This window comes from Octopus bimaculoides, chromosome 1 (assembly GCF_046866305.1).
Source record: "Octopus bimaculoides isolate indiv1 chromosome 1, ASM4686630v1, whole genome shotgun sequence".
NCBI classification, from domain to species: Eukaryota; Metazoa; Mollusca; class Cephalopoda; order Octopoda; family Octopodidae; genus Octopus; species Octopus bimaculoides.
In genome coordinates, this window is record NC_142928.1 from 129463651 (window position 1) to 129481533 (window position 17883).

At 38.0% G+C, this 17883-nt stretch overlaps 1 protein-coding gene across 3 annotated transcripts in view; it reads left to right on the plus strand.

Annotated features, from left to right (window-relative positions):
• LOC106870828 (uncharacterized) overlaps window positions 1–17883 on the plus strand; it is a 283514-nt gene that overhangs the window by 75763 nt on the left and 189868 nt on the right. The window contains exon 2 of one of the 3 annotated variants that reach the window (XM_052970301.2): window positions 3913–4024. The exons of the other annotated variants lie outside the window; for them this stretch is intronic. Within the exon in view, the coding sequence (XP_052826261.1) occupies window positions 4013–4024 (12 nt within the window). The 5' untranslated portion in view covers window positions 3913–4012. The remainder of the gene's footprint in view (window positions 1–3912; window positions 4025–17883) is intronic. 3 annotated transcript variants of the gene reach the window in all.

The following is a 17883-nucleotide window of genomic DNA, read 5'->3' on the forward strand; positions in this document are numbered from 1 at the left end:
GGGAGTGGCCATGGGGACGAGAATGGGCCCCAACTACGCGAACCTCTTCGTTGGTTATATTGAGGCCCAAATATTCTCCAGTTTCACTGGTCCTACTCCCGAACCATACGGTCGGTATATCGACGACTGTATCGGTGCCACATCACTCTCCCGCGAACATCTTGACTCGTTCTTCTCTTTCGTTCAGTCTTTCCATCCTGCCCTCCACTTCTCCTGTACTGTCTCTGACACCTCTGTCCCCTTTCTCGACATTTCGGTCAGCATCCTCCACTCCGCCCTTAGCACCTCCATCCACTACAAACACAGACTCACACTCCTATCTCAACTTCTCCTCCTCCCACCCTAGACACACAAAACTTTCCATCCCCTATTCCCAATTCCTCCGTCTACGCAGACTTTGTAGCGACAGCCATGACTTTGAAACTCAGTCTCAACTCATGGCTCACCACTTTAGCCTGCGAGGATATCCACCCACCACCATCCACACCGCCCTTGCCAGAGCACGTTCTGTGGACCGTGCATCTGCTCTCTCCCCCCGAACTCGCCCTGCCGTTTCCCGCCTCCCTTTTCCCCTCACCTACCATCCCGCCTCCCTTTTCCCCTCACCTACCATCCCTCCACCCTACCCCTCCAACGCTCCATTCTCCGAGCTTTTCGGCGCCGCCAGTCCGACCCCTCCACCTCCCACATCTTCCCTAATCGACCCCTCCCCTCCTTCAAACGAGCCCACAACCTCTTGGTCCACAGCTTCTTCCCCAACCCAACCTCCCAACCTGGCTCGTTCCCCTGCTCCCTCTCACGCTGCCGCACTTGCCCTTACCTCTCCAACACCACCCTCCTCACCAGCACCCATCACCGACCCTATCACATCACCGACTCCTTCACCTGCACTTCTACCAACCTCATCTATTGCCTCTCCTGCTCTCTGCCATTCTCGGTACATCGGACAAACGGGGCGCCGCCTGGCCGACCGATTCGCGGAACACCTCCGAGACATCAACGTTGGCAATGACACCCCGGTGTCATGCCACTTCCGCTCTGCCGGCCACTCCTTGCAGCAACACCTGTCTGTGTTTGGATTGTCCATGCACAGGGGCCATCCGGACTCCCGTTTGCGCCGTGAACAGGGATTGGTCTTCTCTCTCCGCTCCTTTGCGCCACATGGGCTCAACTCCCCTCCTCTCTTCATCTAACCCCCTCCTCCTGTCTCTCTCCCCCACCCTCCCTCCTACCACCCATCTCTCCCCCTCCCCACCTCCCCTCCTGCTCCGACTCCTACTTCTTTGTACGTCTCTTCACCTCTCTTCACTCCTACTTCTCTTCCTACTTCTCTTCACTCCTACTTCTCTTCACTCCAACTTCTCTTCCTACTTCTCTTCACTCCCACTTCTCTTCACCCCTACTCTTTCTCTCCTCTCTCTTACTCTCTCTCACTCTCTTCTCTCGTACTCCCCCTCTCTCACTCTTACTCTCTACACTCTTACTCTCTTACTCTCTCACCTTTACTCTCTCACCTTTACTCTCTCACTCGCTTCTCTCTTTTCCTCTCTCTCACTCTCTCTCACTATTACTCTCTACATTCTTACTCTCTTACTCTCTCACCCTTACTCTCTCACTCTCTTCTCTCTCACTCTCTTCTCTCTCACTCTCTTCTCTCTCACTCTCTTCTCTCTCACTCTCTTCTCTCTCACTCTCTTCTCTCTCACTCTCTTCTCTCTCACTCTCTTCTCTCTCACTCTCTTCTCTCTCACTCTCTTCTCTCTCACTCTCTTCTCTCTCACTCTCTTCTCTCTCACTCTCTTCTCTCTCACTCTCTTCTCTCTCACTCTCTTCTCTCTCACTCTCTTTCTCTTCCTCTCTTTCTCCCCCCATACCCACCTTCCCCCTCTCTCTCCCCCATACCCACCTTCCCCCTCTCTCAATCCACCTTCCCTCTCTTATACCCACCCTCTCTCCTCTCTTCCTCTCTTTCTCTCCCCTCCCATACCCATCTTCCCCCCTCTCTTACATCCACCTTCCCCTTCCCCCTTCATCGCCAACACCCCCTCATAAGCTCATCCCACCACACCCCAACAGACTCCTACTCTTCCTTCCCACTCCACCCCATCCAATTCCTTACACCCACCCCCACCCCCTACCCACATACCCTACCCTACCCACAGACCCCCTACCTCTACCCCACCCTCAGCCTAACCCACACTCCACCCATGCCTTCCCCACCTCCCAACACCCTCACATCACACCACACCAATACCCTCGCATCACACCACGCACACACTACAACTGACCAACTGCTTTCTCCCTTCCCCATTTTCACACTACATACGTCAAGATCACCAGCATTCTATCTCCCACACACAGCCCCTCGTTCTTCGATCACCGTTTGTTATCTCCCCCTTTTCTTAGCTCTCCTGAAAAAAGAATTTCTAACTTCCGGTCAGCCATTGTTATGATCAGCCATTATTATGATTGACCGTTGACTGGACACTATTCAATTTCTTTTTCTCCGTGTTTTTCTCCTTGTCTCCGTATTCTTTCTGTTGAAGAGCGTAGCTCGAAACGTCAAAGACTTTCCGTATTCCCGAGCGTCATACTAATACATCTTTTGTTATTTACACCACCTGTCCTCGTCTGTTGTTGTTTTTTCGTATATTCTCCCATATATCTATATATATATATATATATACACATATGCATACACAAGGGAAAAAAATTAAAAATGGTTTATACTTAATTGCCAAAGGATTTAGTTGATAATATAACACAACTAGCAATTATTTCAAAACAAAATGGGAATTTTTTATGAATATTATTACCAAAAGCATCGTTTGCAAAGGTGACGATTAATTTGACGATTAATAACCCGATTAAGTTATTAATGATATAGAATATAAGTGTATCTAGCGGCAGAACGCAATCATATTCAGACAAACAGCTAATTACTTCATTTTGGCGATTATTAAGAATTATCTCTTGACACAGAAATGGCATTGTTAGTTTCTATTGTTAGTTTCTATCAGAAGTCTGAATATTTCCATGTTATTTTCCCCTGTATGTTTTTCTGCCATTGTTGCAATGTTGTACTTTATTAAAAAAAACTTGTTTATATTATATAACTTATTCAACTCTGCATATTTATTTTATAGACTCTCTTGTTAAAAGTATAAAAAGCAAAAATACATTCTTATGAATATTTAACGGACCTGAATTATATGCGTTATAACATAAAATTTAATTTTGATTTTCTTTCGAGCAAACGAGTGAAACTTGGGTAGATAAAAATAAGCATTTTAATTAATATCCAATAAAATATGACAAATGCTTCAAGATTTCCCCCTTAACACACACTCACAGTAAACCTCTAGATTTAATTGTTTTCCCCTCCTTTCACTAACTCTGTGTGTGTGTGTGTGTGTGTGTGTGTGTGTGTGTGTTGGGGGGGGTACTCTTTTTGTTTGTTGTTCGAAGTATAAACATAACAGCACTCAGTCTTAAGAATACTTAGTTGGGCATGTCTTAATAATCATAGTTTGTAATTTTGTACATGCTACTAACAAATAGTTGCATTACTTTTCTAAATTAGTGCCGGTATGGTTGCGCAGTTAAGTTGCTCGCCTTGTAACTTCTTGGTTTCGTGTTCAATCTTATTGCACGACATCTTGGGCAAGTATCTTCTACTACTTTAACCCTTGGCCGAACTTGTAAATAAATTTGGTAGACGGAAACTATATGGAATTCCGTCATATATATGTGTATGTATGTACGTCTTTCTATTTTTGTTTGTCCCTACCACCCCTTGGGTACCTATGTTGGTTTGTTTACATCACCGTAAGTTAGCGGTCCGGCAAAAGAAATCGAGAGAATAAATATTGGACAACAAAATAAGACACTGGGTTCGATTTTTCTTTTCAGCGTTAAGACCCCCATTGGATTTGCAAGCCTTCTCACATACACCACATTCAAACGTGTGCACAGAAATATAGTCAGAATAGTTGGTTGAAGTTTGTTTTCCATGGGTTCGCAGGTGAGATCTGAGATTTTTTTTATATACCTATATATATATATATATATATATATATATATATATATATATATATATTATCATGAGGGAGGCCGGTTTATGGGGTTACCTTGGGTTTCCAGTCGGTCTTCGCCATGCGGCATATTGTCAAACCTCAGACTTGTTGGCCTAAGACGTCTTCAAAATATGGAGGGGGAAATGTCATTTACCCCACCATATTTGAAGAGGTCTTAGGCCAACAGGTTTGGGGTCTGACGATATGCCGTAAGACTAAGCACCTTGTGGATGGGAGAGCCAGGGTAACCCCATCAACCGACCTCCACCATTATAATATTAACTACTTAGAGTGTGCTTCTCTGGTTTTATGCTTTTCTATTAGACTGTCCCAAAAATAATGGCCGATTTCAGAAACAATTATATTCTGGAAAAATTAACATCAGAAATGTTTTGATTAGTCAAAGTATGAGCCGTGAACATCTATGCACCTCAGCCATCGATTAACGAGATCATTTATGCCTCATTGATAGAAACTTATTGGCTTCACTATTTTCCTCTCGTTGTGGTCTAACGACCCTCCATGTTTGTTTTCGTTCAGTTTCCTTGTATGTCTCCACTGTCATGTTTTTGTACCCAACTTTGACCCTCCATAAATCCTAAATTTCATTTTAGAATTTATGGGATCAACTGTCTTTGAAAACTCATATTGTCGTTGAATTCTCGAAATAGGGAGTAGATAGACAGCCGGCAACTGATGAAGGGTCCTTTCTCTGTGTTTACTTGTCCTGTTTTCCATTTTTCTCATTGTTTACGTATTTCCTGTTGTTTGCACAGTTGTACAGTTGGTGACGGCCTGTACTCATATATATATATATATATATATATATATATATATATATATATATATATATATATATATATATATACATATATATATACTATATATATACTATATATTATTTACTATCTATTATTTAATTTAACGCCATACAGCCATTTCCAAGAATATATATACATACATATATATATACATATATATATATATATATATATATATATATATATATATATATATATATATATATATATACATACATACATACATATATATATATATATATATATATATATATATATATATAAGCATAAATATATGCATACAAATGTATATGTACATATATGAATAGATAGATACATAGATAGATAGAGTGCTGATCTTGTTTGGATGTGCCATTTTTATGTCTTATTGTTCCTCTTAACGACCATCTTAGTCAGTGACTGACTACTTATTTAGCTCCTTTTCTTTCAGGCATAAATGTCACTTGAATGTCCCAGTAACATCACTTACTTCTACATCGTTAAATATCAAGCCACTATTGAGAAACATAGAAAAGAATATGGAGGTAGAGAGTTATTTAAGAGATGTCGAAAAATGTAATGCTTAACCATGTCTTAGTCTTTTGCTGTATTTTTTCCCCTCTGCAGAAAAGATTGAATGTTTTAAACACTGTATCCATGCGTATGAGTTCCTATGTGGTCGTTCAGTTTGTTAGAAATAATAGCAAATTTGATTCAAATCATTCCGTCTATAAAAATGTCACTTTGAAATAATTTAGATTTGGAATGTAATATTCATGAGAAAATAAATGGGGTGAACATGGCTTGAAAGTTTTTGAACCTAGATCTGCTGACTTCTGGTTAAACAATCAAATCAGTGGTTCTCGACGGGGAGGGAGGACATATGGCCCTTAAGGGTCAATATAAGATATTTTTGTTAAAATTTATATGCAATAAATTGGATATACTTCCACAATGGAAAAAAATATTTTAACAGTTCTTTTATAGAATTCTTTTATCTTTTACTTGTTTCATTCATTAGACTGGAAACTGAATATGTCGACTCCCCTCCTCTCCTCTCGTTATTGATGTTGTATCATCCCAGCCCCGACACTCACTAATATGTCCAGTCTGTATTCTCTAGAGGTTGGTGTTCTGGAGAACTGTCCTTGCACGTTGTGCTTGCAGTCCTGATTATAGAACAGTTTAAGTGGAATGCTAGCGACATCAATCACAGCTATTTAGAAGTACTTGGAAGTCTACAAATACTATAGTTTGAGATGCTTCCATCAACATCCTCTTTAATTTCTCCATCAACAAAAAAAAAAAAAGGTAGCAACATGTAGTCATTTATGCTCGAGATTCAAATGATGCAGAATTAGCAAAACTTATTAAATTCTCCGTGACTTATAAAATAGGTACCGGGTATATTAGCCTCCATTCAGCAGATTGTCTAGCAAAGTTCAGCATGAATATCATTGTTAATTGGGTCCGAAATGGATTGATTTTTTTTGTGTACATGTCAAATCGAATCTCTCTACGGAACACAAAAGCAAATAGCGACTGCTCGTTTACACTTATCATGGAAATGGACCTTTCATTCCCTCTACAAGCTTGGTATCTTGGCACAAAAACGGCCTAAATACAAAACGTTCTGTCACTAACAATACAAATTTTCTGGGTAGCTATATATATGACAGAGTGTTAGATTATTCAGTCTTGCACGTTTATGGTTCGTTGTAATAACGAGATTATTTATAAATATATTTGAGGTATTGCCACTATATACAAACTAGAGTGCAGTCAGGCCAAGAAATCATTTGTGCAATTTAGAGATGAATGTATATTCCCAAATCAAAATACTTACCGATATACATATGGATGAACAACTGCACTGCTTTGAAAATAATATATAGTACTTCAAATTCAGACTTGTGTTCGGGAATGTCAAATTCGAATGATTAGATATAAGTATCAGATGTTATAAATCAGACGTAATACTATCTCATTGGTATTGAAAACAGTAATAACCTTCATGTGTGTGCCTATCTCTCTTTTCACCCCTCTCTCTCTCTCTCTTTCACCCTCTCTCTCTTTCTCCCCCCCTCTCTCTCTCTACACACACATATATATAAAAGTAAAAAGACACTGCATAAAACATTGTTTTATGTTTATTTTAACTTGAAAAAGTTTATACTTTTTATTGATGGACATTTTTATGTTTCAGGTTCTATATGTGACTGTTTAATCATGCCACGTACAAAAGAAGCCTTGAAACTGTCCAAATTTCAAAGAGGCCGTATTGTGGGTCAATCTGAAGGTGGTCTTAGCGCAAAATCCCAGAAAACCTTGGGATCCAGCTTCCTACAGTTAATAGGGTGATTGTGCAATTCACCAGAGAGGGGAAGGAGTTCACATCACCTTGCCCAGGTTGGACAAGGCCCTCTGACAGGACCCTTTTCTTTAAGTGAAGTGTGGAGGATAATCGTCATTGCAAGGCCTCTGACAGCAGAACAAGTTGATGTCAGTCCCAGGACAGCTGTCAGGTATCTTCACAAACTTGGCAACTATGGCAGAGCAGCAAGAAAGAAGCCACTTCTTCAACTAGCGAACATCAAGTGGAGAAAATATTGGGTTTATTGAGATGATGGGGTGGCCGCTAGCATTTTGGAACACTGTCATGTTTATTCTCTGATGAGTTCAGATTTGCTGTATTTTCTGACAGTGGTCGAGTGTGAGCCTGGAGACTCTGTGTTCAAGAATTTGACATGAAAAAATTGCTGCCAACAATGAAACACGGCAACTGTTCTGTGATGGTCTAGGGAGCAATTTGTAGCAATGGTCAATCAGAGCTGGTGGAGTGTGATAGAAACGTAAACTCAGATATATATGTGACCATATTGCTGAAAGGACTGCTTCTAATCTTCTCCAATGGTGAAATGATTAAAGGGAACTCTTTATTTATGGAAGATGAGACTTTTGTCACACGGTTAAAAAGACCCAAGATTTGTTGGATGAGAAGACATTAAAAAACTTCAATGGCCAAGCCAGTCACTAGATATGAACCCTATTGAATACCTCTGGGATATAATGGACAGGACACTTCGTAAAAAGAACAAGAAAGCATCTTCAAAGTCAGATCTTTTGAAATTACAACATGAAACATGGTAAGAAATTCCGCAAGAGAATATTCGTCGTCTGATCAGTAGCAAACCTAATAGGGGCTTTACGTTGAAAAATGCAAAGGACATGTCTACTAAATATTAGATATTCACATTATAATAAATAATAAATAATTTGAATGTATAATTTCATATTTAGATAAATCTTAATGATCATAAGTTAGTCTATTTACTTCTGTAATATGTGTGTGTGTGTGTGTGTGTGTGTGTGTGTGTGTGTGTGTGTGTGTGTGTGCGTGCGTGCGCGTTCGTGCGTGTGTGTGTGGATGTGTACTTATATTTTGTTTTTCGAAAACTGACACGCAGCTATAAATTTGACGGAAGAGAACCTTTGATAATGTTTCACCAGTACATGACTGGTACTTCATTTGATAGACTTTGGAAATATAATGCCAAAGTTTAGTTGTGGTTGGTTTCAACTCAGAAACGTGAAGGACCGTAACTGAATATCGCCTGACACTTTGACCTTCCCCCACAACCAATTTTAATTCATTGTGAAGTCATCTAATTCTGCTAAAATACATGTAAGATACAATGCACAACTCCCCACGTATGAAATAACATCTTTCTTCATATTATTCTTCCCAATCTTAGCTGGCGTTTTCAAGTCATTTACTACAACATTTACATGATTAATTCGTCTCAGAAACGCATTAACATCGCAAAAGATAGTTATCTCTCCTCCAAATATATACATCTATAGCCTGAAGTACGAAAAACAAAAACATCGAGAACAAATCAATGCATTTATCAGTTTTGTAGAAATTCTTGGAGAACAGTGTAAATGCTAAAAGACAAACAAATCGTCCTTTAATGTCCAGATCTCGAAAGAGCTTAAGTATCTATTGAAAAACCCTGACATTTTACATACAAACTACAGTTTTTACATATTACATACAAACTATAGTTTCTAACAAGATTCTTTTACCCCTCCTTTTCTGAAATACATCGAAACACGATTTTTTTTTATTGTATGTCATTTCTCTACTATTTCTTATTTATTTCTTGCTCTTATTTTTGTTGTTCTTTAACATCTCTTTATCATGTTGCTATAATCACAACCAAGACCGTAGCAACCAGTATTGTAGTATTGAATGATACAACGTTGCATCATTTGACTGTACCTGAGTTCTATTTTCTCTCAAGTATCTTCGCCTAAGGATTGCCTTCGGGTATAAGGCTTCGAAACGTGATATTTAAATGGATACATACATACATACATACATACATACATACATACGTGCGTTATTTCATTTGATGTTTTCAAATACTTATGTGTGTCTTATATGTGTATATGTGTGTGTGTACATATGTATACATATGTGTATACATCTAATCATATATACATATATACATGTATATGTATGTGTATATATATATATCTTAGATGGATAAATAGATAGACAGACAGACAGACAGAGAGATAGATAGTCATTTCAAATAAACAAACAATTTAAAATCAGAAAAGAAATGAAAAAAGCGAGCGTGTGTATATATTAATTTGACGCTCGGTGAAAGGAAAGAGAGTTGTTAACGTTTCGAGCATAGCTCTTCGTCGGAAACAGGAAAGTTCAAAGAGAAAGAAGGTAGAATAAAGAAAAATCACAAACAGTTCACGTGCGGTTACATTTCTGAAGTATGTGTGTGTGTGTGTGTGTGTGTGTGTGTGTGTGTGTGTGAGAGAGAGAGAGAGAGAGAGAGAGAGAGAGTATATATATATGTATATATATATATATATATATATATATATATATATATATATATATATATATATATATATATATATATATATATATATATATATATATATATATATATATATATATATATATATATATATATATATATTGCTCTCATCTCTTCTTGTGATTTTACAACTAGCTATTTTGCTTGTTGCAAATCAGTGACCGATGATCGCTTTGTTTGCAATATATCGCGGGCTGGAGCGGACTCTGGCTATCACTCTGGCGGCCATATGCTCGAAACTGAGTTAGTCTCGCGATTTCATTAGAATACACAGCATAGTTCAAGGTCAATCTGTGCTTCACTAATTGTGCTTTAACTTCGTTACTATGGCAACAGTCGAGATACTTATTGATCAGACCACACACACACACACACACACACACACACACACACACACACACACACGTATATATATATGAAGAAAGAGAGAGAAAGAGAGAGAGAGAGATGGTTGCATATATGTGTGAATATATATGTATGTATGCATTCATCTTTGCATCTATGTGGTCTTTCTTTATGAGATATATTAATTATCAAACAAGTCGTGTATATGCGGCTCAGTAAAAAACATTGCCACAGGATAGATTCAAGTCTCATTCCAGACATGTTTCAGTACTCTTACAGACATTTTAGTCATCCTGTTAAGAGACATAATTTTGCGAAACTATTGACATTTAAATGCTTTGCATAGAATTGTAATGTTTGAATCTGTATTCTTCGCACAGTTTGCCACCTATCAAGTTGCTTCTAACTAGGGCTGCCAATCTAGCTCGGTGTCGCATTCCACCACTACCACCAACACTACCTCTATGTGTTCAAAATATGCACGTGTAAACGTGTCAACGTGGGAACCTCTGCGCTTTGTGCCGACCTAGCATCTCAGATTACATTTTGCATTCTTAACACAAAAGACGCAATGGGAAAATGTAGTCTTTGCTAGAACATCAGTAATCATATATCTTAGAAATACTATTATTATAGTCATATATCATACGAGGGGGAGGGGTGAGGCGCAATGGCCCAGTAGTTAGGGAAGCGAACTCGCGGTCATATGATCACGGTTTCGATTCCCAGACTGGGTGTTGTGAGTGCTTATTGAACGAAAACACCCAAAGCTCCACGAAGCTCCGGCAAGGGGTGCTATATTCATTCATCACTCCTTCCTGTTTCTGTTGCACCTGTGTTTCAAAGGGCCAGCCTTGTCACACACTGTTACGCTGAATCTCCCCGAGAACTACGTTAAGGGTACACGTATCTGTGGAGTGCTCAGCCACCTGCACGTTAATTTCAACTGGAACCCTTATCGTCGTTTGTTTGTTTGTGTGCTGAAAGTTTCCTGGCTTTGGGCAAAAGAAAATACAGGAGGATCTATTAATTATGGTTTTATGCAACATATTCCCCTCTAAGATTCACACACTTGCTGTAGCGGTCCTTCAGTTTTCTAAGCCCTGTAAAAGAACTCGGAAGGTTGGGCCTCCAACCACGCCTCTCGCGATAGCCTTAAAGCCAGGAACTTTTCAATACCCACCCGTAGATCAGGGCTCGTCTAGGGCTACACAATAGTATCAAACAATGTGTATTTGTTTGTTATTGTAATTAATTTTTAAGGTTGATACACGGCGTATATTTGCAAGATACGGATGTGCATAAATCTACTGAACGGTAGTATATTACATGTGCTTTTACTTTTCGGAGCAGAAGAATTAAATGTGATGTACACACTGGCATTGTTTCGACTTAGAACCTGAACTGATGTCACTGAAGGCACCAAAAAATTCATTGACATCATGTTAAAATCTATGGCTTTGAAACGTTGAGACATATCAGCAGATGGTTCTTACACCATATTGCATATAGTCATAGACAGCAAATTACCTTACATCAGGCCTCGTTTCGGGTACGCGATTTTTACAAGTCACAAAAAATGATGAAACATCGATGTCTATCGCTCCTGAATGGGATCTGACGCGAGCTATCTCGCTTGTCTATGATTTCCAGGAGTTTTAACATCAGGTATTGATGAGAATATATTCTGTTACGCTTATAAGCACAGCCTACCTACGAACTAGGAAAACACATACCCTGTTTATATCCCTCAAGTTGCTTCTAATCGATATTGAATTTTTTCCGTGTTATGAATCGTTGGGACAGATAAGCATATGGTCCTCACCCCATTTTGCATATAGTCATAGACAGCAATTTAGCTAACATCGAGCCTCGTTTCGAATACGTCCTACTGACAAGTCACAAAAACGATGAAATATCAATGTCTGTTGCTCCTGAATGGGACCAGATGCGAGTTATGTCGTTTGTCTAAGACTCTCGGCCTACCCACGAATTAGCAAAGCACATAACACATACCTAGTGTATGTGTGTTCGATATTGTCTATATCCCACGAGCTACTTCTAATTCATATTTGAATGTGTGTGCGTGTGTGATAGTGTCGATTATGCGTCAATAAGTATATATATGACCCAAATCTTCTCTCAGCCTCCCTAAGTAATTCAGTCAAACAAAAGAATTTTCGCTTTGAAAAAAAAAAAAAAAAAAAAAAAAAAAGAAACACGGCAACTCGTTATCATGCCGGAAACGGATTGAACTAGAATTCTTTAAATCATTGGTCCCAAAATATTCACTGAACTGCGATGTCTCGAATATAGGCAAATGGCTTACTAATTTATATTAATTTAAATGTGAATATATATATATATATATATATATATATATATATATATATATATATATATATATATATATATATATATATATACATATATATATACATACATACATACATACATACATACATACATACATACATACATGTATGTATTATGTATGTATGTATGTATATATATATATATATATATATATATATATATATATATATATATATATATATACATACATACATACATACATACATACATACATACATACATGTATGTATTATGTATGTATGTATGTATGTATGTATGTATGTATATATATATATATATATATATATATATATATATATATATATATATATATATATATATATATGTATATATATATATATATATATATATATATATATATATATATATATATATATATATATATATATATATATCAGTTCATTAAGAATGAAATGTTCGATTTTCTTATGCACCAAGTTTAACAGTCCTTAACTCCTGACAATTATTTGTTTTACAACGTTGAAGAGTTACATCATTACTTTTCGAAATGTAATTCATTGTGTCTGATTATATTGTGAGTGTTCTCTTGTAAATCAATTTTTGTGAACCCATGGATAGATCAAAAATGTGTACTGTTTATGAATATGTGTTCCGTCGTGGAACCAATTCTTCTCAGATAGCTCGAAACATCAATGAGGTGCTTGGTGAAGATGGGGCGTATGAGTGCACTGTATGACTGCATGTCGATGGTTTGAGAAGTTCCGGTCCGGTGACTTTACACTTGAAAATCAGCCCCATGATAGACTCGAGACCAGGGTGGATAATGATGAACTATAAACTGTAGTGGAAGCAGATACATCTCAAACTACGTGTGAGTTAGCAGCAAGGTTTAATGTTTCGATTCCAACTGTATTGGACCATCTGAAACAAACCGGCAAGTTAAAGAAGCTGGACAAGTGGGTACCACACGAACTGAACGAATATCAAATGATACGTCTTGCAGTCACAGCATAAAAGCGAACCATTTTTGCATCGTATTGTTACGTGTGATGAAAAATAGATTCCTTTCAACAATAGCAAGTGTTCTGCACGGTGGTTGGATAGAGACGAAGTGCCAAAACACAATCCATAAAAGAATATTCACCAAAAAATCTAATGGTGTCTGTTTGGTGGTCCAGCGCTGGTGTCATCCACTACAGCTTCATGAGACCTGCTAAGTCAATTACAGTGGTTGTATACATCAGCCAATTGGATGAAATGATGAGTGAACTTGCAATTAAGCAACCGAGATTGGTCAATAGAGACAGGTCAATTCTCTTGCAAAACAATACTCGACCACATGTTGCACAAAGAACGCTACTCAATTTATAGGAACTGAACTTGGAAGTATTCTGTCATCCATCATATTCACCAATCCTTGCACCAACTAACTATCACATTTTCCAGGCATTAGACAACTTTTTGCAAGGAAAAAAACTTCAAATCTGAAGAGGTTGTGAAAACCGCTTTCATCACCTCTTGATCTCCAGAATTCGTCGCTGCCGGCATAAATAAGCTATTGATAAAATGGCAAAATTGTGTTGATAATTTCTGATTTTAAGAATTGTACACTAGACACCTATTTCGTTGGTGCTTTGAAGTCACCGAAAATACAAATCTAACCACTCATGAGTTTTGAAAGGAGCACTACAACATTGTAAACTGCCTGAAAATCATCGATATGGCCTGGCAAGTTGTAACGAGGAGAACGCTGAATTCTGCATGGAAGAAACTCTGGCCTGACTGCGTATCCGAAAGAAGCTTCGAGGGGTTTGAATTTGAGACACCTGTAGTCGCGGAGATAGCATACCTTACAAGTCCATGGGCATCGAGGTTGAGGATGAGGACATTAACGATCTCATCGAGGAACACTCAGAGGAGCTGATGACAGATGAACTCCTGCAACTTTTGGAGCAGCAGTATTTGGATGCGGTGGAAAAGATTGGTTCCCCCGAGGAGGATAACGTAGTGGAGAATGCTATCTCTACGAGTGACATAAAGGCAGTGTTGGCAAAGTGACAGTATGTTTCTGAATTTGTAGAAAAATATCATCCTGCAAAAGTAACTACAGGTCATGCAGCTGTTTTATTTAATAACTTTTTGCTCTGGCCCATTTCCGTAGCATTTTGAGAAGTAGGAAAAAGCAAACTTCTCTTGATATGTTTCTAATGAAACGACCTGCAAGTGTAAAAAGTGAAGAAAATGTGTCCAAAAAGCCTAAAATAAGCGAAATGAGAGAAAAACTTCAGAAATTGTTCTTCCTGAAGTCTTAATGGAAGGAGAACCTCCTTCTAGGCAGTAATCCTCCTCCTTCTCCCCGCCCCATCGAGGTATCACTGTATATATGCGAAAAAAAAAGCAAGAATATTTTGCTAATGTATTCCAAAAATACGCAAAGTAAGGGGTAGGAGAAAAGAATTCGTTTCAAATTTCAAAAAAAAATAGTTAAAAATACAACTGGTTTGTTGTGATTATGTACATTTTTACACTTTTCTCTGAAATCTATGTACTCATATAATAACTGAACAGGTGCATCTTAGTTTTTTGTAAACACCAATCACTTTTATCATCATGTTGCTGAGGGTTCACTAAAGCCCATAATAATTCAGTAGTAATTCAACCTGCAGAAGAAAGCAGTCAAATTCTCGCAAATCACACCGTTAAATAGCGGCTATATTGAAAAATGTGGTTTCTGATATGCAATTGAGAAGATTATCAGGACACAAGATCTTCCACCATTGTTTACATATCTAGGAGTGGTCTATAAATACACGACGATAGCAAAATTTACTTCGAGACAATGAAGGAAGATGCTTTCTTTATCCCCTTCTTTCACTTTCTTTTGTCTTTCTCTGACTACACACACACACACACACACACACACACACACACACAAATACACACACACATACACACAAACAAACACATGCACACAGTCACACATATATGTATATATATATGTATATATATATATATATATATATATATATATATATATATATATATATATATATATATATATATATATATATATATATATATACGTACATATACGCATGTATGTATGTATGTATGTATGTATGTATGTAGGAGTTTGTGCACAACTTTACCCATTGAAGTGACATCATTTTCAGACCTCTCAATCTCATCTAGAGTGTAGACTACTTACAGCTTACCTCACAAGCACAGCAACGACAAACAGGAAGATAAATAACACATACAAGGAAAAGAAGGCGCAATTATGGTTGTGGGAAGAGGTATCGTTAATGTATTTGAAGCTTCGGCGGGCGGTATTTCTTTGTATGTTTGTCAGGTTGTATGTGCTTAACCTTTTAGTATTTAAACCTACCACATCTGGCAAAGATATTCTACCTGTTTTATGTTCAAACCAGCCATCTCTGAGCTGTCACACCTACCCAGTAATGTCATTCTAATAATAAACAATCACGTCATCAAAATCTCAAAGCTAAAGAATAATGCATGATTAATTCAAAATTATGCGAACAAATAAGGATTACACTAAAGAGTTAACTATTGTTTCATTTTGTGTGTTTTCATTAATATGTGTGTGCACACTATACATGAGTTTGGAAAACATAAAATGCATGTTTCGCGGTTTATACATGTTTGTTACAATCTATTGATGTGTGTGTGTGTGTGAGTGCGTCATTGCGCGGCGTGTGAATATATGCTATAGTTTCCACCTGTGTGTGAGTGCTTGATTCTGACTGAGTGTGCATTTGTATTCTCTCTGATATGTGTGTGTGTGTGTGTGTGTGTGTGTGTGTGTGTGTGTGCGCGCTTGCATAATTATTTTCGTCCAATTATAAAGTACCCTGAAGGCGCACACTGTATTTATCTGAATGTGTGTTTGTCAGTTGGATCGTGTATGAGTGTTTCCGTTGTTATATGTGAATTCTTCACATCTGCTTGCATATATTGTATATTGTGCGTACGCCTATTTTCATCAAAGCCTACAAACACGCACACACACGCACACACACACACAGACACACACACACACACACACACACACACACACACACACACACACACACACACACACACACAAAGTAAACATGAATTTGAATCAACTTCACTTAAGGGATGAAAAAACTCAAATAAGCGCCTGGAAAGTGAAATTGACAAAGTGGCTGATTGAAAAAAGAACTAGAAAACTATGGGAAAATTGTTTCATACAAGACAGTTGAGGAATTTGAAGAAACAAAACCAAAAACTAATTGGAACATAATTGTTAAACGTTCAAAGCGCAATGTAAAAATGATGTGGACGGAAAGTATTTGAAGCACTTCACAATTAAAACCTATGTTAATTTATTTGACATTAATGTATACGTGGTGAACTGAATATATGTACCACTACGTTATGAAGAAGATAATGTGTTAGCACTCGTATATATGTGTGCGTGTGTTGTGATTCCCAACCACGGGGTTCCGTGTTCAGTCCCACTGCGTGGCATCTTGGGAAGATGTCTTCTACTATAGCCTCGGAACGACCAAAGCCTTTTGAGTGGATTTGGTAGACGGAAACTGAAAGAAGCTCGCCGTCCCGCCGTGTATATTTTTGTGTGTATGTATATATATATATACATACACACACACACACACACATATATATATATATATATATATATATATATATACGTATGCGTGTGTGTGTTTGTCCCCTACCACCGCTTAACAATAGGTATTGGTGTGTCTACCTTCCCGTAACTTAGGGGTTCGGCAAAAGACCAATAGAATAAGTACCAGGCTTAGAAAAATAAGTCCTGGAGTTGACTTCTTCGACTACAACCCTTGAAAAGCGGTGTCCCAGCATGGCTACAGTCATATGACTTAAACAAGTAAAAGATACATATAATATATAAATACACACACATATGTATGTATGTATGTATGTATGTATGTATTAATAGCAGTTTGAATCAGCTCCACATGACTTAAAGTTTCCTGGCCGCGTGGGATAAGTCCATCTCATCAGATGCTAGTATGATGAGATGATATTCTCCTGTGCGCCTATGAATCTTTATGTGGAGATGAATCAAACTGCTATCAAAAATATATGTAAGAAATGTGCTGAGTTCTACTCACTTCTTTATTCCATCACTCAAGTGTGTGTTTGTATTGAGAAAGAGAGAGAGAAAGAGAGAGAGCGAGGAAGATGGAGAGAGAGAGAGAGGAAGATGGAAACAAAGAGAGAGAGAAGGAGAGGTAGATAGATAGATAGATAGATAGATAGATAGATAGATAGAGAGATACAGAGAGAGAGAGAGAGATAGAGAGAGAGAGAGAGAGAGAGAGAGAGAGAGAGAGAGAGAGAGAGAGAGAGAGAGAGAGAAAATACTGTAAGTAATTGTGC